This window comes from Hemiscyllium ocellatum, chromosome 8 (genome assembly GCF_020745735.1).
Source record: "Hemiscyllium ocellatum isolate sHemOce1 chromosome 8, sHemOce1.pat.X.cur, whole genome shotgun sequence".
Taxonomy (NCBI): Eukaryota; Metazoa; Chordata; class Chondrichthyes; order Orectolobiformes; family Hemiscylliidae; genus Hemiscyllium; species Hemiscyllium ocellatum.
The window spans coordinates 80,793,184-80,820,321 of NC_083408.1; the positions used below are offsets into that span (position 1 = coordinate 80,793,184).

Consider the following 27,138-nt stretch of genomic DNA (forward strand, 5'->3'; position numbering starts at 1 on the left):
ATCCCAACAGTCACTGCATCAGAGGTCAGATCAGTTTTCCTTCGTGTGAATCCAAGGAAAGCGATGGGACCAGATGGAGTACCAGGCCGTGCACTCAGAAAATGTACAGATCAACTGGCAGACGTCTTCTCGGACATCTTCAACCTGACCCTCCCTGTTCAAGAGGGCCAACATCATCCCTGTGCCTAAGAAGGCTCATGCAGCATGTCTCAATGACTACCGCCCCGTGGCCCTAACTTCAGTGGTCATGGCATTAATCAACTCTAGCCTCCCCACCATTCTTGACCCACTCCAAATTTGCCTATCTGACCAACAGATCCACATAAGATGCTTTATCATTTGCCCTTCACTCCTCCCTAGAACATCTTGACACCAAGAATAGCTAAGTAAGAATCCTACTCATTGACTACAGTTCAGTCTTCAACATTATTATTCCCTCGAGACTGAATACCAAACTTAGGATCTCGGACTAAGCCCCACTCTCTGCAACTGGATCCTCAGTTTCCTGACCCACAGGCCACAATCAGTGAAGATTGGGGACAATATTTCATCCTCACTAACACTCAACGCTAGAGCCTTCCAGGGGTGCATACTCAGCCCCCTACTGTACTCACTGTGTACCCATGACTACATCGCCAATAGACTAATGCCATTTACAAGTTCGCTGATGACACCATCATAGTCGGTCAAATCTCAGATAGCGACTAAACAGACTACAGATGGGAGGTGGAAGACCTGGAAAAATGGTGCACTGAGAACAACCTAGCTCTCAATGCCAGCAAAACCAAGGAACTCATTATTGACTTGCGGTGGGATGTTACTCATGTCCCCCCTACACATTAACAGCACAGGTGGAATGAGTGGAAGATGTAAAGATCCAAGGAGTGGTCATCCACAACAAGCTTTCTTGGATTCTTCATGTGGACGCATTGGTTACAGAGGCCCAACAATGTCTCTTCTTCCTCAAGTAGCTGAGGAAATTTGGCATGACAGCGAATACCCTTGCCAACTTGTATAGGTGCACCATTGAGAGCATTCTGTCTGAATGTATCACTACCTGGTATGGCAACTGTACCATTCAAGATCAGAGACAGTTACAGACAGTGGTGAACTTGGCCCAGACAATCACAAAGGGCCAACATCCCATCTATAGAATCCACCTACCAGCCTCGCTGTTAAGATAAGGCTGCCAGCATTCTCAAAGATCCATCCCATCCTGGCAATGTTTTTCTACAACCTCTTCCATCGGAGAGAAGGTACAGAAGCCTGAGCACACGCAGTAGCTAGTTTCAAAACAATTTCTACCCTACTGTTGTTAGAATACTGAATGGTCTCACAAACTCTTAACATTTGCCTGTGCCTGTGTTTTTGTTTCTGCCGCTGTTGACCTATTATTTACTTATCTATGCTACTTACCTCTGTGATATGCCTGTTTTGTTTGCAAGACAAAACTTTTTACTGTGCTTCAGTACAAGTGACAATAAATTCAATTCAATTCAATTCTCCGGAGACTTGTGCGGTCCTCAAATTTTGAAATTGCCCCTTGCACACCAAGGTATTGATCTTTAACAAATATATATGTATTAAATATATTTAAAAGAAAGAGGGTTGTATAATCTGATCCCTGAAGAACTCAAATCTTTTTAAATAGGTTTGAAATAAATTAAATATAGAAGAACCTTCCTATTATTTTGAAACATTTCTCAATACTATTTATAAACTCCATCTTCACCTTAATTCATCAACTGCAAGAATAACAAGGGAAGTGGGTACTCAGTAGAGTACAGGCTGCTGTCACATGCTATGAAATTATTATTATAATTAGGCAACCTTTCCTCAAGACTTTTTTTGTGCCTTTGATGCTCTGGCATTACAAAGCTGAAAAGAATTATCTTTTTTAAGAGCTTCCAACTCACTGAAAAGATGTCAGGCCAATTTACAAAGTTGAAGAGTCAGAATTCAAACCTACGACATTGCAACGCATCAAGGAGGGAGATAGTTACCTAGATGATTTGTTTCAAGAGGTAGGTCAAAAATCACATGACACCAGGTAATAGTCCCACAGGTTTATTTGAAAATACAAGCTATTGGAGCTTTGCTCCTTCTTCAGGGGCTAGTGAGAGAGGGAGGCCTTAGACATAGAACCGATGTGGCTGTTAAATCTTTAAATCAGGTAGAATGGAGGTGGGGGGGGTGCAATTGATTACCATATATACTCAAGTATAGGTCAATCTCATGTGTAAGTCAACCCTTTATTTAGGCCCAAAACTCTTGTGTTTTCCATATATTTCATGTGTAGGTCGACCCTACATATTATGAACCTCTTAAAAAGAAAACCACATGTTTCACTTAAACCAAAATCAGTGCTGAGAGTGGAGGTTGGGTTGGTAGGGGGTGTGGACCTGACAAGGGAGTCGCGGAGGGAGTGGTCTCTCCGGAACGCTGATAGGGGTGGGGAGGGAAATATATCCGGCACCTTCTCCTGCAACTGCAAGAAGTGCAAAACTTGCGCCCACACCTCCCCCCTCACCAAGGCCCCAGTGGATCCTTCCATATCTGTCGTAAATTCACCTGCACCTCCACACACATCATTTACTGTATCCGATGTGGTCTCCTCTACACTGGGGAGCCAGGCCGCCTACTTGCAGGGAACACCTCTGGGACACCCGCACCAACCAACCCAACCGCCCCGTGGCTGAACACTTTAAACCCCCCTCCCACTCCGCCAAGGACATGCAGGTCCTTGCATGTCCTTGGCCTCCTCTATTGCCAGAGCCTGACCACACGACGCCTGGAGGAAGAGCACCTCATCTTCCGCCTAGGAACCCTCCAACCACACGGGATGAATGTAGATTTCTCCAGCTTCCTCATTTCCCTTCCCCCTTATCTCAGTCCCAATCCCTGGATTCAGCACCGCCCTCTTGACCTGCAGTCTTTTTCCCCGACATCTCCGCCCCACCCCCTCTCCGGCCCATCACCCTCACCTCACCTCCTTCCACTTATCGTATTCCCAGCACCCTTCCCCCAAATTCCACCCCCCCTGCCCTTTATCTCAGCCCACTTGGCACACCAGCCTCATTCCTGAAGAAGGGCTTATGCCCTAAACATTGATTTTCCTGCTCCTCAGATGCTGCCTTACCTGCTGTGTTTTTCCAGCACCACATTTTTCAACTCTGGTCTCCAGCATCTGCAGTCCTCACTTTCTCCCAGGCCATGACAATGTTGAAGAGTGTTATTTTGCAGGATTTCAATGACTGTTTGATATTGGGGCGGCATGGTGGTTCAGTGGTTAGCACTGCTGCCTCACAGCGCCAACACACACATTGACCTGGACCCAATATACCGGCCACTGCAGCGGACAGCAACTGACAACCGAAAGTGGCAGAGACAAACCACTATAAATGCCGGAGGAAACATCACAGAAGCGCTTCACCGGAGGCTCCCAAGCACTGAGGATGTCACCTAGAAAGGGGACGAAATGTTTGCAACAAAAACTCCCAGCTCGGCGAACAGAACCACAACAACAAGCACCCAAGCTACAAATCTTCTCCCAAACTTTGAAGTAATTACCTTCACTGTAATTCATTGTGTTTTTCTTCTTTACCCAGAATTAATTGTGCGATCAAATCAACTTCTGCCAATAATACAGTATTCCAAAATGCAACATGAATTTCAGCCCCTCAAAACTTGTGCCTGTGTATTACTCGACCCTCTAAATTGAACCCTTAAAATAGTCTTAAAAGTTTGACCTATACAGGAGTATAAACGTGTAATATGCACATCCCAGAATTCCTTTCAAATCACTGCCCCAAGATAACTTAATGATTTATCAATATAAAAGAGGTGACATTTCATGTGAGGCAATGCATTTTAGGCGTGAGGTCTGGTTTGGAGTCAGTTTCACAACTTGGGGGTCAGACTGGTTTTATTTCTAAAACAGGAACTTATAAAATGTCACATTGACTGACTTTCTACAAATAGTGTTCTTTTTGAACAAAATAGTATGTATCTGTAAATACAAATCTGCAAATGCAAATTTACCCCATAGATTTATGTGTTGAGTGAGCTTGCATGCTCGAGAGAGTGTGTGTAAGAGAGCGAGATAGAGACTGTGTGAGTGTTTTTGTGTGACAGACTGTGTGTGTGAGTGTCTATGTGTGTATCGTGTGGTGGGATCAGCTGTAGGACGACATGAAGTCAAGATTCTGGTTGAGACTGTCCTCATGGTTACTGAACTTGGCTCTCAACCTCTGCTCAGCATTTGGTATTGGGTTCAGGTGCGTTCTGGAGCTAGCCACGCCCTTTAGATTAACTACCTTCAATCTGGTCATTGGTTAGGGACAGCAAGGGACAGGCAGAGGGATGCAGGAAGTAGTACTGCAGAAGCCTTAGTCCTTGCCCTTGCAGCCCCAATAAAATATCCTTAACCCTGGCACCAGATAGGCAAAACAGTTTTAGAAATCAATCCTGGCTATGTAGGACAGTGTCTAATCCCATAACCAGTGTCTTAGCCAAATATATAGCTAAATCCTATAATCATATTTACTTAGTTGCAGAAGCTTTTATAATGTTCTTGTTTTTCTAGATTGCACTTGTGTTCTATTGACTATTTCCTCATCAGTTTCTTGCTCCTCCTTTCTTGCATTTTTGAAACTTGCCAATCCTCATATTTATTACTACTTTTGGTCACTTTATAAGCGTTTTTATTTAGCCTTATACAACTGCTGATCTCAGGTAATTCGTGATCAGTTACCTAATAGGTAGTTGACTTTGTAAGTAATTTTAAGAGACAACAGTTCAGAAGTCAGTGGTGTCTTCATTCCCTCCATGACATTGTTCAGAGTATGTATCTATCATAAGTAATCGAGTATGTTGTACGTACTGACCACGTCTGTGAAGAGTAGGTGGACAGCAGTGACAATTAACAGAAAAGCAAATTTTTAAAAGTGCCTGGATCATGGCAAAAAGGCAAAGATTGCACATTGGAATAGCAACAGTGTTCCACATCAGGAAAGAAAGACCAGTGATTGAGAAATGTATCAACCAAAGTGATACTTCAAATGCATTAAAAATAAAATCCATGAAGCCAGCGAAAGATGAGCAACTCGACCAAGCTGTATTTTTGAGTTTTTCACAGCAGAAGAATCACATTACGATTTTCTCTTGTCAATGCCACCAGTACTCATCTGCATTGGGCATTATGCTAATCCACATTGCTTCAAGAACTCGTTTCTGTGTAGACAGAAACTACAGTCCATCATTCATGAAGGAAATTATGAACCTGAGCAATTGTACAATGCTGATGAAAGTGGATTGTTTTGGTGTGCACCGTCGGACAAAACACTTGTATCCACCGCAGAAAAGCAGGTGTCGGGACATAAAATGCAGAAGAATGACATTACGATTTTCCCTTGTGTCAATGCCATCAGTACTTGTCTGCGTCGGGCGTTATGCTAATCCACATTGCTTCAAGAACTCGTTCCCCATGAAGTATAGAGCACAAAACAAGGCATGGATGACATATCCACTTTTCTCATCCTGATTTCAGGAAGAATTTGTACCTGTCATCAGGTTACATTAAGCAAGCGCTGGACTTGAGCAATGTGCCTTCTGCTTGTTAACAACGCAGGGGCACACACTATGAAAGGCAGCCAATTAGAATAACCAGTCGGAGCTATCAAGTGCTTGTTTTTACCACCAAACATGACTTCAAGGTTACAGCTGCTTGATCAGGGAATCATCGCAATAATGAAAAAAAAATGCCCTAACATGTTGTGTGCCGCCCTTGGTGAAGACAGTGCAGATAAAGGAGTGCAGGAAATTATGAAGGCATTCACAGTCAAGGACGCTTTGTTCATGATTGCTGAACCTCGGGACCGCATCAAGCCATCAATAGTAGTGGAGTGTTGGTACAGTGGCTTGCATGTTGGTAGTCATGACAGTGAAGAGGACACCCATCCAGCTCAAAGGCTAACCACTGACATCACTGAGAACTGCAGACAGCGGGGCTTAGAAGAGGCTGAGTTCGATGTTTGGATAAACTGTGACAATGACATCGGTACAGAGACACTCAGTAATGATCAGATAATCAACATAGTCGCAGAAAAACAGCGGAAAAGTATGGACACCGTAGATGGTAAGGAAACTCAGATACTGACACCTCCTCCAGTCCCGATGAACAAAGCTATCGACAGTTTGCAACTTTTCATGGAGTGGTATGAAACACAAGATGAAGTTGATGCCATTACATTGATGCATCTTTGTCAAATGTTATCGTCTGCAAAAAAAAAGACAGCAGCACCTCAAACAACAGGGGCTGGATATTTTCTTCGAAAAACAATAACCGACCTCCATCCCAATGAATTTTATTTGCACAAAAAAAGTAATTTGGTTTGCAAAATATCATGAAGTTTTAAGCGATATCCAGTGATTGTACAAATTTAATGAGTGAATGAAACAAAATCTCTGTAAACATGCTTTTTAATGTAATTATGTGCAATATGGCTTCATTTAAAGATCACATCAATTATCCGAATAATCAATTATCCGAATGAAAAACTGCCCACCCATCGCCTTCAGATAATAGAGGTTCCTCTGTAATCACTTGTTGTGTTCTTGCCTTATTTAAGTTGGTGAGTTGCTAAAGTTTGCACCTTCTACAGAATTCAACTGTCAAAAGAAATTCAATTAAATGATCTTCTTAACATTTTTAACTGGATGCTCTTTAACATGCATACTTCCCAGCCATGCCTAGAAAACTGCCCAGGAATGTGGATATGGCCTAACAGGATCTCCCTTTGCTTTCCAAGCCAACTACACTGAATTGTTATTGGAAGGGGGTGGGGGGAAGAGACGACATAGTTCAGACAGTCTTTATAGACTAAAGGAGAGTTAATAATAACACTGCTTCTGATAGCTCTCTGGAGACCAGAGATCTTTAGTGGTCTTCAAGTCCTCAGCTACTTCCAGTGTGACCTGGCTGACATCCTGGGCAAGTATCCCTCCTCACTGATGTTGTCATTTGACTGATTGATTTTACACTTTGTCTTTAAAGTGAGACAACAGGACAGATCATGCAACATATTTCCAGAACACTCACCAAAGGGCACGTTCAGCTGTGAGAGGAGCCCAGCAAACATTAAAGGGTCAGGTCCAATGATTCTGTGACACAGTCACCAGGACAGTTAAAGGACACCACACTTCATAATAAATCTGTATTAGCATTTTCCTCTTTGCGATCTACTGTCTTCAGAGTCCCATGTAGCAAAACTTATCTGCAACCTCACTTAGGGGGGACTGCTTGCATTCATGTGCATTCAGTGATTCATCGCCACATACAAATTCCAATTCTATACAAACCTTTCAGGTAAATGCATTGTTGAGATGGCGGATGGGAATATCACTTTAAGTGAAGGGGCCCCTTCTTCAGTGCTATAATGTTCCACTAGGGGCTGCTATGGCTAGAATGCCAACAGTTTTTTGGGAGTCTAAAAGCACGAGATCAAAGCAAAACAGGAGCACAATGAAAAGCAACAGGACTATGATCGCTTCAAATTAAAGTTTGGTAATCATGAGAGGGCAGCAGGAAGGTGAGTTGGGTGTTGAGAAGGGATGCAAAGTAGTAACACAGTATAATTTTCAATCTTCTCAATTATGCTGGATGTCACAGGCTCACTACAGATTGCACAGTGTTCAATATCTTTTTGTAATGCCTCAGATACTGAAGCTTTCAATGCATGGATACAGCATCCAGGCTTGGACTGAGTGGCAAGTATATTTGAACAAGTCTCAAACAATGACCACCTCCAACAAAGAATCAACTACCAATCCATGACATTCAATGGCACTACTGTTGCTGAATTCTCCAATTATATCCAGTGCATTATCAACGAGCAGAAATTTATATGGACCAACAATAGGTAAGACTTTCTAAATTCCCAAAGCATTTCTTGACTTGTGCCTTACACATGATGGAGTGAGGAAATACTCTCACTGAATTGCAATGCCAAACAACACCAAAGAAGCTTGGCACAATTGCAGACAAATCTTGCTTGGCAACCTATCCACCACCTTAAATATTCACTCACTTCACCAGTAGTAGAGTGGCAGTAGTGTGTACCATCTACAACTTGCCAGAGCTCCTGCAACAACACTTTCCAAATGGCATGGTGGTTCAGTGGTTAGCATTGTTGTCTCACAGCACCAAGGACCAGGATTTGATTCCCACCTCAGGCGACTGTGTGGAGTTTGCACATTCTACCAATGTCTGCATGGGTTTCCTCCAGGTGTTCTGGTTTCCTCCCACAGTCCAAAGATGTGCAGGTCATGTGAACTGGCCATGCTCTGTTGCCCATAGTATTGGGTGCATTAGTCAGGGGTAAATATAGGGTCGGGGAATGGGTCTGGGTGAGTTACTCTTCGGAGGATAAGTATGGACATATTGGGCCAAAGGGCCTGTTTCCATACTGTATGGAATCTAATCTAATCTAATCAAACCCACTGCCTCTAATACCTAAAAGGTGGGAAATTGCCTTTAGCACTTTCTTTTCCCAAAAAAAGAAAAAAAAACCTGATCTGGAAATGATCATTTCTTTACTGTCATTGACCCAATATCCTGGAATTCCCTCCCTAGAAGCACGTGTGCACAAATAGCCCATAAAAACTACTGCAGTTCAAAGTGGTTCACTATCAGCTTCTCAAATGAAATCAGGAATGGGTAATAACTGCTGACTTCAATGATGTACATAGTCCCAGGAATCATTTAAATATAGTTGTGGCATATAAAATAATTTTGATTTTTAAAGTTATTGATAAAGTTGCAAACAATTCATCAAAAGGCAAACAATGTAATAGTACTGACCTTGTATGAGCTCGTATATATTCATATCCATTAATTCACATATTAGAGCAAGAGACCCAGACTTCTTATCACTGGAAAGAAAGAGAAAAAAAACAAAACTAGTTACATTTGTTTAGATGTAATGGAAAAATATTTTCAAGCGAAAAATTATTAACCTTATTTTTCAATGTTTTCCTCACTGTTCCATTATTGACTCTAATTTTAAATGCAACTTGTTTAGATAGCAGTAGAGTGTTTAAAGTTTCATGGATCACTTACTAAGTTTCAATTCTCAAACCAGCCGTACTCTGATATATAAACCAGTGCACGGGGAAAAAGAATACCAACGCCTGTACATCTCAGAAGGCTACAGATATCATAACAGGAAAAGAAGACAGAAGTTTATAGAAAGAAATGTTAGACACGAAAATACTGGAAAAATAGAAGGTAGTCAACATTTCACATCTTAAGACATGGCCTGAGGACTGAAATACAGGTGAACAGCATTTTAAAAATCTGGATAAGAGAATGAGTAAAAATAGATATTGGTGAAATCCTTGAATGGAGAACGGGAAGGGATTAACTAGCAAATATGAAACAAGCAGGAGACTAGAGAACATTGTGAGTTAACAGACAAGATATAGCTTGTGAATAACTAAAGAGATACTTGGAAAATAAAAAAATGAAACTATGTTCTGGGTGTCTAATGGAAGGGAAAAAATGCAGGTCAACATGAAGGATCTGGATCAGTGGTGCTGGAAGAGCACAGCAGTTCAGGCAGCATCCAACGAGCAGCAAAATCGACGTTTCGGGCAAAAGCCCTTCATCAGGAATAAAGGGCTTTTGCCCGAAACATCGATTTCGCTGCTCGTTGGATGCTGCCTGAACTGCTGTGCTCTTCCAGCACTACTGATCCAGAATCTGGTTTCCAGCATCTGCAGTCATTGTTTTTACCTCATCAACATGAAGGGTGCAGACCAGCCCAATCAGAGCAATACTAGCGCAACCTTGGAGAACCCTTGTAAATTGATGTTTCCCTCCGATTGTCCCACCCAAATTATTCACATATTATTTATAGTATATGCCTTTGTAAGCTCTTGTGGCACCATGAGAAGTCCCAAGTTCAAATCCCATTTACTCTAGAAGGGTAAACTCACAAGTTTGAACAGGTGGATTAAAAATATCTATAAAATTTGATTTCTCTCATTAGTTGTTCTCTTGATATTATGCCTGTAATTTACTCATTATCTTTCTGCCTGCTACTGCCCATCCCAGTGCCAAAGTGAGATTTCAAGATTTGAAACATGTTTTTTTAATATAGATGTCTGAAACAAAAGCCAAACATAAAAAGGATTTTTGAATTATAGGTATATATGCAATATTTTACACATTTATTTTACATTAGAAAGAAACCTGGTTGAGCAATTTGATGTTCAGTTCTCGTGCACTTCATAGTGACTGGCTCAAAAGCAATACTTAAATATGTACTTAAATACACTGTACTTAAATATACTTCATAGGAGTTAAAATGATCTCTCTATCATACACAATGCAGAAAAGAATGCTACTTCTTCTTTGCACAGTGTTAAAAATCTTTTTTTTAAAACATAAGAGAACTTTAATAACTCGTCTTGCTCTGGCACTGGTGTGATACTGTCCATCAGTCATATGTACAGGCAGTCTTGTTGCAGTTCTGACAGTGCTTTGAGCCAATACAATACTATCCTTCACATGACCCAGCTGAAATTCCCTTCTGAAAATGAGCTGAAGAACATTGCTGCAGATTACCTGGATGAATAGTCAATATTACAATATCATTTAACCTGTGCAAGGTTCTAACCACAGCTCACATGAATCTATAAGTATGCTTGTGGCATTGTTACCTCAGGCTGGTAGTGGTACTTTTATACGCAATGGTACCTTTATAAAAGGTCTGCAAAATCATGCTCCTTCTGCAGAACTGGAGAGATTGCAGTTCTCCAATCTCTCTGCAAAGAAGCATGCATAGTGCAGCTGGACACCAATTAGTATATTGCTTGCTCTTGGTTGTTACTCCAGAAGAATCCTGTTCTATGACTTCCAAAGTACAGCACTTAGGTGCATATCTGCATGCTGCTGAGCAGAGTGAGAAGTGTACAGTGGTTTCCAACTTAGATGCTTCATTAGTCTTCTGCGCTTAATCACCAGTAATGTTTAAGTCACCAAGTGAAAATTCAACCATCTACTTACTGCCTCAACGAGTTGTAAGTATCTGGGCTGGTGCATTAATTTGTACAAGTCTGTGACAATGCCTCAGGTGACTGACCTACTTTGAATTGGCATGTTCATCCTGAACCAGCTCCAGTAGGACATTAAAGGGTCCATGGGAGATTAAGACATGAATTAGAACTTAAGAAACATGTGTTTTAAATGATCATTAGCAGCTGACATTAGGATCACATTAGTTAGTATTGTGGACTGATGTTTAATTCAGTCACTACATGAATGACAGTTGCCCTCGTCTTCAAAGGCTACTGATGTCCAGCAATTCTTCCCATGTCTCAGTTGCAAGTCCAATCATAATCCTGTCTCTTCTTGCCCCGTACTTACCTCTACTGCCAGGAAAACAAAAATGGACTTATGAGTGATGATAATAATGATGACTAAGGATTCAAGATTATTATGAGAGTGGCATAGCATTGCATAAATATGAGTACGAGGATAAATGGATAATCAAATAAAGGATGAGGAAGTGGCAGACGGAAGCACAGCTGTATTAGCAAGCTAAATGTGAGGAGTGATATACTGGATGCAATTTGAGGCTGGAGAAGAAATACACATCAGAATAAAAAGGTGAATATGCTGTTGAACTCACCTTTTGTTCCCTGCATTAGCCATTAAAAAGCTTTCAGCAGTGAATCCAGGAGCACAGGACTACACTTGCAACTGATGTTCACAGTTCGCCTTTGTTTAAAAATAAAACATACAACCAAAAGAATGGCAGAAAGGAGTTCTGATGTTCAAAGACTGTGCCTTGTTTTAAGAGGCATCTACCAGGTCCCCCTACAAATGGGAGGAAGAAGCAGGAGAAAAAAAACAATCAAATTGCACACTGTTTGTTCATGTGAAGCATGAGCTGCTGGCTAGGCCAGAATTTATTGGCTATACATAACTGTTTTGTTCATTATTGGACTGCTGCAGTCAATGGATGCCCAGAGTGTTATTAGGAAGAAAGATCAAGGATTTTGACCCTGTGACAGGAAAGGTATAGTTTATTTCCAGTGATGATGGGGATTACCTTGGTTTTGATCTTATGATGGAGGGAAGGCTATTAAAGATGGTTCAGCACAGAACACTACTACTAAAGGAACTCCTGTCCTGAGGCAGAGATGATCGACTTCTTACAACATTTTCTTCACTAGTTGGAGCCATTCCAGGAGGTTTTCTACAATGACACTAGCTCAGTTTTGCTAGAGCTTCACATATTGATCAAGTGCTGCCTTGATGTCAAGGGCAATCACTCAGCTCACCTCTGGAGTTCATCCTGTTTATTTATGTTTGCATAAGGTAGTAATAGATGTCAGGAGTATTCCTGCACAACCCAATTGGAATGTCAAGAGAGCATGTTATTCTTTAGCAAGTACCAGTTGATAGGGTTATTGATGATTCCTTCCTTCAATTTTCTGAAAATTGAAAAAAGGCTGATGGCAGTTATTAGCTGGTTTGGAGTTGTTTTTTGTGAACAGAATATTCATGAGCAATTTTTCACATTCTCAGATGGATGAAACAACTTGGTTAGGGGTATGAAACCAAAAGAGAAAATGCTGGAAAATCTCAGCAGGTCTGGCAGCATCTGTGAGAGAAAAGAGCTGACGTTTTGAGCTGACAAAGGGTCAGTTAGCCTCGAAACGTCAGCTCATTTCTTTCCTTACAGATGCTGCCAGACTTGCTGAGATTTTCCTGCATTTTCTCTTTTGGTTTCAGATTCCAGCAACCGTAGTAATTTGCTTTTATCCTTGGTTAGGGGTATGGCTGAAAATGTGTTGCTGGTTAAAGCACAGCAGGTTAGGCAGCATCCAAGAAATAGGAAATTCGACGTTTCGGGCATAAGCCCTTCATCAGGAATGGTTAGGGGTATGGCTAGTTCTGCATTATGTCTTCAATACTATTGCTGGTTTGTTGTCAGGATCTTTGAAGTATTCAGTTCCTTCAGCTGTTTCTTGATCACATGCAGTAAGTCAAATTGGCTGAAGAGTGGTAACTGTGATGCTAGAGACGTCAGGATGAGGCCAAGATAAATCACCCAATCAGCAGTTTAGTGGAAGGTGGATACAAATATTTCAGTCTTTTTTTATTGTGCTGGGCTTCCAGATCATGAAGGATGGAGATTTCACTGGATTTACCTCTTCCTGTACATGTTTATTTCTCCATCATGAATCTCACTGAATGTGGCAGTACTGAAGAGTTTCAATCTAATCCACTGGTCAAGGGATCACGTAGGCCTCTCTATTACATGCAGTTTCTTCCATCTGGATTGCAGTAACCTCAACTTTTAGCTTCATAAGAAGGGCACCTCATTTTTAAGTGTGCCAAGTGATATTCAACAGGGTTCATCTCTCAGCACAGTTATAATGGGGAATATGTCAGAACATGAGATTACATATCGGTATTAAATATAATTCTTCCTCATGGATGCTCAGTAATGAGCTACTTGAAATTTTCAAAGTCTGCTACATTTAACACAATGGTATGTCACGCAAAACAAAGGAAGAAGATGGACTTTCTGTCCACAATGACTGATTAAGATGGCCACTCCTACCAATACTGTGACAGATGAATGCATTTGCAAAAACAGGATTGACAAGAATGAGGTCAGTACCATCTTGTTGGTTTGCTCACCACCTGCCAGAGGTCCAAATTGACAGCCACATCTTTAGGAATTGGCCAGCATTGTTAGAAATAACATATCAAGGCACACTTTTTATTTAAAAAAAATAATATTCATACCAAATAGAATTTCCTTATCTTTCACATGTCCAGGTTTAAAATTTAACTCTGGCTTCAATTCCCTCTCTTGAGATTCTGATAACGTCTTCCTGGAGCTTTCATACAACAGTACTACAACCTTTTCAGCTCAAATAACCCTTCCAAGGTTTTAACCAAACAGTCCTGTTCTGGAACTTTGAAACTAAACTGCTAACTTGGAGATAATCTCTAACAGTAGTACTACTACTTCCCTTTCTTAGGAACAACTGCTTGACACATTCAACTTCAGCTAACACTTTTGCAAACTGCTCTGAACTGAAACTAGAAAGTTTTTTTGCTTTGGACGTCTCCAAAATTACAGAATCTTCTATCTTAAGGCCTAAAAATCCTGCATTGTGGTTTTTTTTGCTCAACTCTCCCAACATAGACAAATGCCCTTACACTCTGAAGAAGGATTATTCCAGTTGAATGACAGGGAATTCCAGCCAAATGGCCTAAGCTCACTCCAATTTCACCTGTTTATACCTGGAAACATTATAACTTATGGTTTGGTATTGATTATGGAGAATTTCAAGAAGGCAAAGGTAAGTCATACATGTAATAGGCGCAAGTTAATGTAGGAAGTATGACATGTGCTAACTCAGCAGGTGCTTAAATTCAGTGGCCCAACTTAGCAACTGGGGTGATGAGGCCTGAAAACAACTGAAAGTTCTCATACATTGAACTTTAGAAATCATAAATATAATAAAACAGAATCAGTTCCTTTTGATTATTCTCTTCGTAACTAACTCTTTCCCCTCAGCTGGTGTCCAGTCAAGATTACTTTGCAAGATACTGGAGGTAATTCTGCTACGAAGCCAGAAGTCCAGCAGGCAGTCAATGCTTTCACGAGGGCAGAAAAACCAGAGAGCAAAAAAAAGTAGCCATAATTCGAAACATTCATTAAACAGCACAGTGGAAAGAGTAATTCCAATGAGACCGTTGCATTTTAAACACTTTCTGAAACAATGCTTAACAATAAGGTTAGAACTTTGTCAGAATTGTACTACATAAAGTATAATTCTCAGAAAACGTGGACAAGTTGCTCTATCCATTGACTAGAAATAGACAAAGTTGCATTTACACTGACAACAGACAATAAACAGTCACATCACATAAATACTCTAAATATTGTGCAACATTAAAACAGAGGGAGAAAGTGAGGACTGCAGATGGTGGAGATCAGAGTCGAAAGTGTGGTGCTGGAAAAGCACAGCCAGTCAGGCAGCATTCAGGAAGCAGGAGAGTCGACATTTCAAGCAAAAGCTCTTCATCAGGAATGAGGGGTTTGGCCAAGGTGGCAAAGAGATAAATGGGAGGGGATGGAGCTGGTGGAGAAGGTAGCTGGGAATGCAATAGGTAGATGGAGGTGGGGAGTGATGATGATAGGTCGGAAAGGAGGGTGGAGTGGATAGGTTGGAAGGAAGATAGACAAGTAGGACAGTTCAAGAGGGTGGTGCTGAGTTGGAAGGATAGATCTGGGATAAAAGCGGAGGGGGTGTGGAAATGTAGAAACTGGTGAAATATACATGATCCCATGTGGTTGGAGGGTCGCAAGGCAGAATATGAGGCATTCCTCTTCCAGACCTATCACCATCACACTCCACCTCCATCTATTGCATTCCCAGCTACTTCCCCCAAGCCCCACTTCCTCCCATTTATCTCTCAGTCCCCTTGGGCCACCCTTCATTCCTGATGAAGAGCTTATGCTCGAAACATCAACTGTCCTGCCTGACCAGCTGTGCTTTTCAAACACCACATTTTTCAACAGCATTAAAACAGAGGCTATTTACTGATTCTATAAATCATAAAATGCAAAACATTCCTCAGGTTCAGACATTTTTTGCTTAGCGGGTCAAAGGAAGGTATATAATTCTTGTTCACGAATATATTTAATTATAATATGCAATGAAGCAACACTTACTAGGCCACTTCATGTAACTGAAGAATATTAGGATGTAAACTCAGTCTGCGCATTGCTTGAATTTCACGTAGGTTGTTCACTTGCTCCATGCTGATCACAAAATTTGAACAAGACATGATTATCTGGGTGTTTTTTTAAAATCATCAGATAGCATGAAATTACAGTTTATAAATTTCAACTGAACCTCAAATTCTATTTGAACTTTTTCATGTTTTTAAACTGTTTCAATATCTCATTTCCTTTGTAAAAGAAAAACAATCACTGCATTTTAAACTTTTTATACTAGTTACAAGTGACAGCATACCTACTGCCTATTGTACTGCATACCATTAAATAAAATTTGATACAGATATTCACTTAAGAACTAGGAGCAGGTGTTAGCCACTCAGCAGTCCCTCACACCTACTACACCACTTGATACTATCATAGCTGGTTTCATCTCACCTCAACTCTTGTGCTTGCTTCCTATAAGCCAATACAAATTAAAAATCTATCTCCTCAAATTTATGCAATGTCCCAGCATCCACTACACTCTGGTGTATTATATTGTATAGATTTGGAAGCCATTCACCCAGAAAAAAAGACTTGATTTTTGTTTTTTCTAATTATTGGTTCTGTGATTTTTTTTTAAAAGATCTGGTTTGAAACTGAACTGTGCCAATTAGGAAGAAAATTACAAATCCTCCAGCCCACTGCCAGCTAAATAAATCAAAGAACTGATGAGAGTGGTGGCAATGAGGGCTGTCAAAGTCCAGATTTAGTAAACTCAGCATAGTTTGATAGCATCCTCCATTACTCTGCTGTATTCAACTTCTCACAACAGCAACTGGGAGTGAAGTAAAGGAGTAAATTTATTTTGCATCAGTTCTGACTGAATCCTGGCATTACAAAGTTAGCCAATAAGTGTGGTTAGAAAGGTTTAGAGGATATCGTGACAGCACTGGTTCTCCAACTTGAAGGGAGTCAGGACTGAAAGGCAGGGAACTGGAGGCTAGTAAGAAGAGCTTTGGACTTGACTTGTGGAAGATGTTAAAACAAAAACACAGAAAAACAAGTTAGTTGCTGCATATGGAAAACCTACTGCATCATTGATCGCATAGCCTAGACATTAGGAGGTATATTTTCATGGAGTTGGAAAGATGCCACAAAGCACTAAAAGTGGCAAATATGACAGTACCCAACTCCAACAGGTAGGAAACCTAAGATCAGCAGGCACTTTGACTCGGAGTTCAGAAGACCCTATTTTAGCTTTTGCAAGGGCCTTGCTGTCAATAAGTGAGGTTCCCCATTTTGGTCAGAAGAATAGAAAGGGAACTTATTATCTAAATGGAAAGAAACAAATCAGTGATTAAGTGCAGAGGTGATTTGGAGATGCCGGTGTTGGACTGGGGTGTACAAAGTTAAAAATCAAACAACACCAGGTTATAGTCCAACAGGTTTAATTGGATTCGAATTGGATTTTTAATTAAGAGCAGAGGGATCTGGATGTCTTTACACACAAATTGCCAAAAACTAGAATGCAGGTAATAAAAGTAAAACAGAATTTTGGCATTCATTGCTAAAGGAATAGATATGAAAGGAGACAAATGTTACTGCAATTGTACGAAGCATTAGTGAGACTGTATCTGGAAGATTACATGAAGCTATGGTCCCCTTGAAGGATGTAGTTGCATTCGAGCTATTAGAGGAGATTCAATAGGTTGAATTCAGAGGTAAGGTATTTTGTCTTGGGAAGATATTATAAAGGTTAAATTGTACACTTTCTGGAATTTGGAAGAATAAAAGGAGATCCAATTGAGGTATGTGATGCTAAAGGGGATTGATAATGTATATGTAGAGGATGTTTCCTCTGGTGGGGCAATCAAAGTAAACGGTCACAGTTTTAAGATAAGGGATAGCACTGACAAGTGTAAATTCCTTCTGTCAAAGGGTTGTGCCTCTGGTGTTCATTATTCCAGAGTTTGATGGATGCTAGGGCATTGAAGAAATTTACTCAGATTTTTGCATTAGTAACTGGTTGATGGGTTATGGGGCATAACTAGAAGTTGCGGCTGAGATAAGATTAGCAATAATTATATTGAATAGTGAAGCAAGCCAGAGGAGCTGAATTGTCTAATCCTGCTCCTAGATGGTATAGCAAATGCACATTAATGGAATAAATGTGAATTTAAAGAATAAACCTGCATACATGTTATGATCTGATGTTTTCCCAATTCCTTACTCTTTAAACTTGGGGGAAAAAATTCATAGACTACAGCTGGACAAAAATAGTTTCTGGTTTAGAAAATGCTTTGTGGTTTTGCTGTGTTTTGGGATTGAAGTTAATGCTTTCAAAAATTTATCCAGTGTGGAAACTGTTGGGACTCGCAGTTCAGTTTTAGTTTTAGAGAGCTACTGCTAGCGAATGAACTCAGGAGAAGCATTCAGGACCAAACTCCATCGATTCCAGGACCAAGATCAGGGAACAACTTTTGGAGCACTGCAACCACTTGGTTATTCTGATGGATCACCCCTCAGGCTCGAAGGCGGCTTTGAAAAGGAAAAGAAAGTCCAAATCAGGCTCTTTACGGAGGGCACTGAGCTGGCTCTGATTGTCAGGGCTGAAGAAAATGAAATCCAAAAGCGAAATTCAAAAGCCACATTGAAGCAGAGCAAGGTGAACTGCTTTCCTCTTTGCCCCTCTCTTGGGAGACCCAAACACTGTTGCAGTCTATCTAATAAATATCAAGCATACAATCTCTTTCTCCAGGAATAGTCAATAGTCCTTTTGTCCCTGTGCGTGAACAACAATAGGTCAAACTGGAGATTGGAGTAGGGAAATGTAACCACCTTTGACTGTCTTTGACATTCATTCCTACAACAGACTGCTGTCTGCTACGAACTTGAATCAGATTCCTGTGTGAACTGTTCTCCAGGTTCTGAGGTCACTGACCTTGTCCACTTACACAATGTAATCCTGCCACTCTCTGGAAGTGACCCTGTTTCCATTTCAGATTTCTATCAAAAGCCAATTCCTGTTTATTTGTCTGCACAAGCTGTTTCAAGGCAGAATTAAATGTGCATAACAAATCATTTGAAGTGATAGTACTGTTTGTCCTAAACAGTTTGAGCCCCATGGTTAGGAGCAAGGTGTTTTGGAAGTTTGGGATGGAGGGCTGCAGAGAATTGATTGTTGAGTTTGAGATATATTTCTGATGGAATGTATTGAAACCAAATGTGAAACCCCTGACAGGTAGATCTGAACAAGGTTACACAGGTATAGAAACTGATCATAACTGGCTTTGACTGGGGATATCTTTTGACCTCTACATGACAGAGAGAAGGCTCACACCCAAAGCAACACATGTATCTGAATTTTGAAAGTGAGGTAGTTTTGATTAAAAACTGCAATTTTAGCAAACCGAATCCTGGAGTTTGGTACACCATGTCCAGTAACTGCTTTTGAGTGTAACATTGGTGATTTTGAGGAAGTTGAACATAGGCAATGAACAGAGAAAATCATGTGAAGCAACAGTGAAAGGAAAATGATTAGATGAAGAAGCAATTGAGCTATGATGACAGTGCAGTCAGATCATTTTCCATACTATATGATCTTTGAATGCAGGTGACTCCAAAATTGGTGGTGTAGTGGACAATGAAGAAGGTTATCTAAGAGTACAATAAGATCCTGATCAGCTGGACCAATGGCTGTGGAGTGGCAAATGGAGTTTAATGCAGATAAATGCAAGTTGTTGTATTTTGATAAGATAAACCACAGCAGGACTTACATTGTTAATGGTAAGTCTCTGGGGAGTGTTGTCAAACAGAGAGACCCAGCGTATAGGTACATTGTTCCTTGAAAGGGAGGTCGCAGGTAAATTGTTGGTGAAAAAGGCATTTCACATGATTGCCTTCATTCGTGACATTACCAAGTACAAGAGGTGGGACATCATATTGCAGCAATACAGGGCATTCATGAGACCACTTTTAGAATATTGTATAAAATTCTGGTCACCCTGTTATAGGAAGGATGTTATTAAACTGAAAAGGGTGCAGAAAAGATTTATAAATATGTTACCAAACTAGAAGGTTTGCATTATAAGGAGATGCTGGAAGGTTAGAACTTTATTCCCTGGATTGTTGGAAGCTAAGGGCTGACCTTACAGAAGTTTACAGAATCGTGAGAGGCATAGATAAGGTGACTAGCCAAGATATAAGAGAGGAGCTTGCTAACATTTTTCACAGAGAGGGGCGTACATATATGGATTGAACTGCCAGCGGAAGTGGCAGAGGAGGGTGCAATTACTGCATTTAAAAGACATTTGGACAGGTAGGTGGATAGGAAAGGTTTAGAGGGATATGGGCCAAACACAGGAAATGGGACTGGGTTTAGTTTAGGAAACCTGGTCAGCAAGAATGAGTTAGACCAAAGGTCTGTTTCTGTGCTGTATGACTCTTATAATCATATGTGTGTACAAATGGCCTCTAACCCACAGAAATACTTGGCCAACTTGAACTAAAATGCTTGTTTATCCATTTGACAATATTCATCACAACTCAAATTGTGATGGTGTAAATGAAGTTAATAGAATTAAAATTTGTTTAGCAAAATGGAAAAAATAACAAACAAGAAATAGTAGAGCAATAGTCAGAGCTAATTTTCCAACTGTAGTATGCTGGCACCCCAAGGGTATCATGTAAAATGGTGAAAGATGATTTCAAGAGATATCCTCAAGTCAACCAGATTAATATTTGGTGAGCATTAATGGTCATGGTTAATCTAAATAGACCTTTTCCTCTCCCCTGCAAAGATACCACAGTTGCTGAGATTGTTAAAGGGACCTTTAATTAATTTATAGTGAAATATATTCTTACGTAGTAAATATTAGACATAATTATATTTCAGCAACATCTATGAAGCTTGTGCTGTAACATAACTGAGCACAGACTGTTATCAGTGAAGGACTGAATTTACTCCCTCTTTAAACTGTGTTTCTAAGTTTCCTTGCAGGGGATGTTGTTGAGAGAATGTACAGGATGCGGGTGGCTGTTGTTTGTTTAGTCAGATTGTCTAAGCAGCAATAGAGACTTAGACACTGGAGAAAAGCCCCAGCTGGGCACTGAATCAACCTCACAATATTAAAACAGCAAATTCAGAATCATGGCTACCTTGATGCCACTGAACTGCTTCTGTGACGTATCAAAAACTACCATCAATGGTAACCTGGAATTAACCTTCCCTGTTAAAGCAAGACTTGCATTTATACTGTACCTTTCATACCAGTATCAACATAGTGAGCCTTCTCTGGACTTCCTCCAATGGCAGTACATCATTCCTTAGATAAGGGCCCAAAACTATTCACAGTATTCCAGCTGTGGTCTGACTAGTGCCTTGAATAGTTATAGCAAAACCTCCTTGCTTTTAAACTTAAGTCCCTTTGAAATAAAGGCCAACATTCCATTTCTTTTCCCTATTGTTCACTATATTCGGGTGCTGGCTTTTTGTGATTCCTTAAGACCACATAAGAGATAAGAACATGAGTAGACTGTTCGGCACCTTGAGCCTGTTCCACCATTTGATAGGATCATGGATAATTCCTCACATCCACTTTCCTGTGTGCTCCCCACAACACTTGATTCCCTGGATGATCGAGAATTTATTTCAGCTTTAAATATACATAAGGACTCTGCCCCACAGTTTTATGAACTTCCAAAGACTCCCAATACTCAGAGAAGAAATTCCTCCTCATCTCAATCTTAAATTGGTGCCCCTTAATTTTCATACTGTGCCCCTCTGGTCGTAGACTCTCTCACGAGGGAAACCTCCTCTTAGCGTTTACCCTGTCAAGCTCTTTAATAATCCGATATGATTCAATTAGATAATTTCTCATTCTTCTAATCTACAGTGAGTAGAGTCGCAGCGTGTATAACCTTTGCTTTTCAAGCCATCCACTGACACCAGGAATCATCCAAGTGAACTTTCTCTGAACTACCTCTCGTGAAATAATATACTTTCTTAAGAGAACCAACACAGCTCATAGTATTCCAGATGGGATTTCTCCAGCACCTGTTACAATTACAGAAAGACTTTCCTACTCAGCATGTACAAGGATGTCCAAATCATTCTATTTTGTAGCTTTCAGTAGTCTTTCTCCATTTGCAGGTTTCCCCGACATAAGAAGGATATTATTAAATTGGAGAGGGTTCCAAAAAGATTTACCAGGAGGATGCCTGCAAAATTTGAGTTATAAAGAAGACGCTGGATAGGCTGGGACCAGTTTCATTGGAATGTAGCAGCTTAAGGAGTGACCTTACAGAGACTTATAAAATCATGAGGGTCACAGACAAGGTGAACAGCAAAGGTCTTTTCCAAAGGGTGAGAGAATTCAAAACTGGAGGGTCTTTTTTTTTAAGAAAGGTGAAAGGAGAAAGATTTAAAAGGAAACTGAACAGCAACCTAGAGGGTAGTTCATATGTGGAATGAATTTCAGAGGAAGTGTTAGATTCAGGTACAGTTACAACATTTGAAAGATATTTAGATAGATACATGAATAAGAAAGGTTGAGGCTTATGGGCCAAATGCAGACCTTGGAGTACAGGTTTATAGTTCCTTGAAAGTAGGTGAATAGGATAGTGACGAAGGCATTTGGTATGCTTTTCTTTATTGGTCAGAGCATTGGGAGGAGTTGGAGGTCATGTTTTGGCTGTACAGGACATTGGTTAGGACACTTTTGGAATATTGCATGCAATTCTGGTCTCCTTCCTATCGGAAGGATTTTCTGAAAATTGAAAGGATTCAGAAAAGATTTACAAGGATGTTGCTAGAGTTGGAGGTTTTGAACTATAGGGAGTAGATGAATAGGTTTTTCCTGGAGCATTGGAGGCTGAGGGGTGACCTTATAGAGGTTTACAAAATCATGAGGGGCATGAATGGGGGGGTGGGGGGAGTCCAGAATTAAAAGGCACAGGTTTAGGGTGAGAGGGGAAAGATTTAAAAGGGACCCAATGGGCAACTTTTTCACACAGAGGGTGGTACGTGTATGGAATGAGCTGCCAGAGGAAAAATTGGAGGCAGGTACAATTACAACATTTAAAAGGCACCTGGATGGGTATATGAATAGGAAGGGTTTAGAGGAATATGGGCCAAGTGTTTGCAAATGGGACTAGATTAGGCTAGGATATTTTGGATGGCATGGACGAGTTGGACCGAAAGATCTTTTTCCATGTTGTTCATCTCTACAGCTCTATAAATGGGACTAATTTAGTTTGGGAAACTTGGCGTGGATGAGTTAGACTGAAGGGTTTCTTTCCATGCTATGACTCTATGGTCTGATGGGACATCAGCTGGAGATTAGAAAAACATTAACAGCTGATCCTGAGGTTTCAATAAAGCACTTTATTGATCAAGTAGTATTATAGTGTCATTATAAATGTTTGGCTGGGTTTCAAAAGCTACAAATACCTCAGCTGGGGTTTAGAATTCACAACTTGATTAATAATTTTAAACTTAAAAACATTAGCTGTCTTTGGTATGGGTTTTGAGTGGAGGCTTGTTCATTTTAAAAAGAAATTAACACTTGAGATTTAAAAGCTTTGGGTGAGTGGGAGTTTATTTTTACTATTAAGTTCAGCCTCTCCCTATAGCTCAAATCCTCCAACCCTGGCAACTTCCTTGTAAATCTTTTCTGAATCCTTTCACATTTCACAACATCTTTCCGATAGGAAGGAGACCAGAATTGCATGCAATATTCCAACAGTGGCCTAACCAAGGTCCTGTACAGCTGCAACATGACCTCCCAACTCCTGTACTCAATACTCTGACCAATAAAGGAAAGCATACCAAACGCCTTCTTCACTATTCTATCTAGCTGTGACTCTACTTTCAAGGAGCATGAACCTGCACTCCAAGGTCTCTTTGTTCAGCAACGCTCCCTAGGACCTGAGTGTATAAGTCCTGCTAAGATTTGCTTTCCCAAAATGCAGCACCTCACATTTATCTGAATTAAACTCCATCTGTCACTAATCAGCCCATTGGCCCATCTGGTCAAGATCCTGTTGTAATCGGAGGTATCCCTCTTCGCTGTCCACTACACCTCCAATTTTAGTGTCATCTGCAAACTTACTAACTGTACCTCTTATGCTCACATCCAAATCATTTATGTAAATGACAAAAAGTAGTGGACCCAGCACCGATCCTTGTGGCACTCCACTGGTCACAGGCCTTCAGTCTGAAAAACAACCCTCCACCACCACCCTCTGTCTTCTACCTTTGAGCTAGTTCTGTATCCAAATGGCTAGTTCTCCCTGTATTCCTTGCTAATCAGTCTCCCATGGGGAACCTTGTCAATGCCTTACTTAACATATCAAAAGTAACTAGACTGAATTCATTCAAAGCAAGGCTGTGAGCTCAGGACAGAACTAACAGGCCCTTTTCAGTTCATCTATGTTGAGTCTACCATATCTAACTCACCTAAAATTACTCATACCATGTCATTCACCCTCTACTATATCATTGATATTGATTTTCCATCTCTCTTGTTAGCTGAAAATGTGTTGCTGGAAAAGCGCAGCAGGTCAGGCAGCATCCAAGGAATAGGAGATTTGACCTTTAGGGCATAAGCCCTTCTTCAGGAATGAAGAAAGTGTGTCCAGCAGGCTAAGATAAAAGGTAGGGAGGAGGGACTTGGGGGAGGGGCGATGGAGATACAATAGGTGGAAGGAGGTCAAGGTGAGGGTGATAGGCCAGAGTGGGGTGGGGGCGAAAAAGTCAGGAAGAAGATTGCAGGTTAGGAAGACGGTGCTGAGTTCAAGGGATTTGACTGAGACAAGGTGGGGGGGGGGGAGAGGAAATGAGGAAACTGGAGAAATCTGAGTTCATCCCTTGTGGTTGGAGGGTTCCTAGGTGGAAGATGAGGCACTCTTCCTCCAACTGTCGTGTTGTTATGGTCTGGTGATGGAGGAGTCCAAGGACCTGCATGTCTTTGGTGGAGTGGGAGAGGGAGTTAAAGTGTTGAGCAACGGGGTGGTTGGGTTGGTTGGTCCGGGTGTCCCAGAGGTGTTCTCTGAAACGTTCCGCAAGTAGGCGGCCTGTCTCCCCAATATAGAGGAGGCCACATCGGGTGCAGCAGATGCAATAGATGATGTGTGTGGAGGTGCAGGTGAATTTGTGGCGGATATGGAAGGATCCCTTGGGGCCTTGGAGAGAAGTAAGGGGGGAGGTGTGGGTGCAAGTTTTGCATTTCTTGCGGTTGCAGGGGAAGGTGCCGGGAGTGGAGGTTGGGTTGGTGGGGGGTGTGAACCTGACGAGGGAGTCATGGAGGGAGTGGTCTTTTCGGAACGCTGATAGGGGAGGGGAGGGAAATGTATCCCTGGTGGTGGGGTCCATTTGGAGGTGGCGGAAATGACGGTGGATGATACGCTGTGTGTGGAGGTTGGTGGGGTGGTAGGTGAGAACCAGTGGGGTTCTGTCCTGGTGTTGGAGGGGCAGAGCTCAAGGGCGGATGAGCAGGAAGTGGAGGAGATACGGTGGAGGGCATCGTCGATCATGTCTGGGGGATATCTGCGGTCCTTGAAGAAGGAGGCCATCTGGGTTGTATGGTATTGGAACTGGTCCTCCTGAGAGCAGATGCGGTGGAGATGAAGGAATTGGGAATATGGGATGGCATTTTTACAGGGGGCAGGGTGGGAGGAGGTGTAGTCTAGGTAGCTGTGGGAGTCAGTTGGTTTATAGTAGATGTCCGTGTTGATTCGGTCGCCCGAGATAGAAATGGAAAGGTCTAGGAAGGGGAGGGAGGAGTCTGAGATGGTCCAGGTGAATTTGAGGTCGGGGTGGAAAGTGTTGGTAAAGTGGATGATCTGTTCAACCTCCTCGTGGGAGCACGAGGCAGCTCCGCTACATCGATGACTGTATCGGCGCTGCCTCGTGCTCCACCAAAGACATGCAGGTCCTTGGACTCCTCCATCACCAGACCATAACAACACAACAGTTGGAGGAAGAGCGCCTCATCTTCCGCCTAGGAACCCTCCAACCACAAGGGATGAACTCAGATTTCTCCAGTTTCCTCATTTCTCCTCCCCCCACCTTGTCTCAGTCAAATCCCTCGAACTCAGCACCGCCTTCCTAACCTGCAATCTTCTTCCTGACCTTTCCGCCCCCACCCCACTCTGGCCTATCACCCTCACCTTGACTTCCTTCCACCTATCGCATCTCCATCGCCCCTCCCCCCACCTTTTATCTTAGCCTGCTGGACACACTTTCTTCATTCCTGAAGAAGGGCTTATGCCCGAAACGTCAAATCTCCTGTTCCTTGGATGCTGCCTGACCTGCTGCGCTTTTCCAGCAACACATTTTCAGCTCTGATCTCCAGCATCTGCAGACCTCACTTTTTCACATCTCTCTTGTTAGTCCATTCTGCACTATGCACCATCTCAATATCTCCAGATCACATTTGCATATTGCCTCCCCCCTTCCCCAAACCAAATCTCATCCACATTGGAATTGAACTCCCCACCCTTGTCAAATACTATTTCCAGACTAGTGGTGCTGGAAGAACACAGCAGTTCAGGCAGCATCCAAAGCACAGCGAAACCGACATTTCGGGCAAAAGCCCTTCATCAGGAATAAAGGCAGTGAGCCTGAAGCGTGGAGAGATAAGCTAGAGGAGGGTGAGTTCTGAGAAGGGAAAAAAAGTTTAAATTTGCAAATAACATAGTTGATTAATTAAACTATTATATATATCAAATGAAGCCCCAGTTTGTCCAATATATTAATTTCCATTTCTACTTGTTTTAAATTGAGAGTGGGGTGCTGGAAAGGTATAGCAGATCAGGCAGCACCCGAGGAACAGGAGAATCAACGTTTCAGGCAAGAGCCTTTCATGAAGATTACATTTTTAAAAACCTAGTTCTCTGTTTCAACCCAAAATTCTAAAGCAGCTCCTCGTGTTATTAATCCGTGCATGTTTCCAGGATCCTAGCTCCCATCAAACTGTTGCCATAGTTGGGAAAAAGAATCTGGTTTTTGTTTTTAGGCAAAGAAGTTACCTGATCTGATCACAAGAGTGGTTGACTCTTAACTGTCCTCTGGGGAAATTAGGGTGGGTGAGAAACGTTTGCCCAGCCAGTGAAGCCAACAATGAATACTAAAAAAGTAGAGAAAAATAGAAACTGCTCGGAAAAACTCAATGTCAACATCGTGGGGAAAATGCAGAGTTAACGGTTTGGACCCAACCACATTTTCTGCTTTTGTTTCGGATTTCCGGCATTCGCAGTTCATCAGGTTTTTTTCTGCTTTTAAAAAAAAGGGTCAAATTACAGACGTCGTTACATAGCAAGTTATATTTTATGAGAACGGGTCACTCGAACTGAAACGTTAATTCTGATTTCTCTCCAC

The 27,138-nt window shown here is 41.5% G+C and overlaps 1 protein-coding gene across 1 annotated transcript in view; it reads right to left on the reverse strand.

Annotated features, from left to right (window-relative positions):
- LOC132818347 (MAPK/MAK/MRK overlapping kinase-like) overlaps positions 1-27,138 on the reverse strand; it is a 135,819-nt gene that overhangs the window by 72,920 nt on the left and 35,761 nt on the right. The window contains exons 3-4 of the mRNA XM_060829286.1: positions 15,768-15,857; positions 8,861-8,931 (exon numbers count right to left, since the gene is read on the reverse strand). Of these exons, the coding sequence (XP_060685269.1) occupies positions 8,861-8,931; positions 15,768-15,857 (161 nt within the window). The remainder of the gene's footprint in view (positions 1-8,860; positions 8,932-15,767; positions 15,858-27,138) is intronic.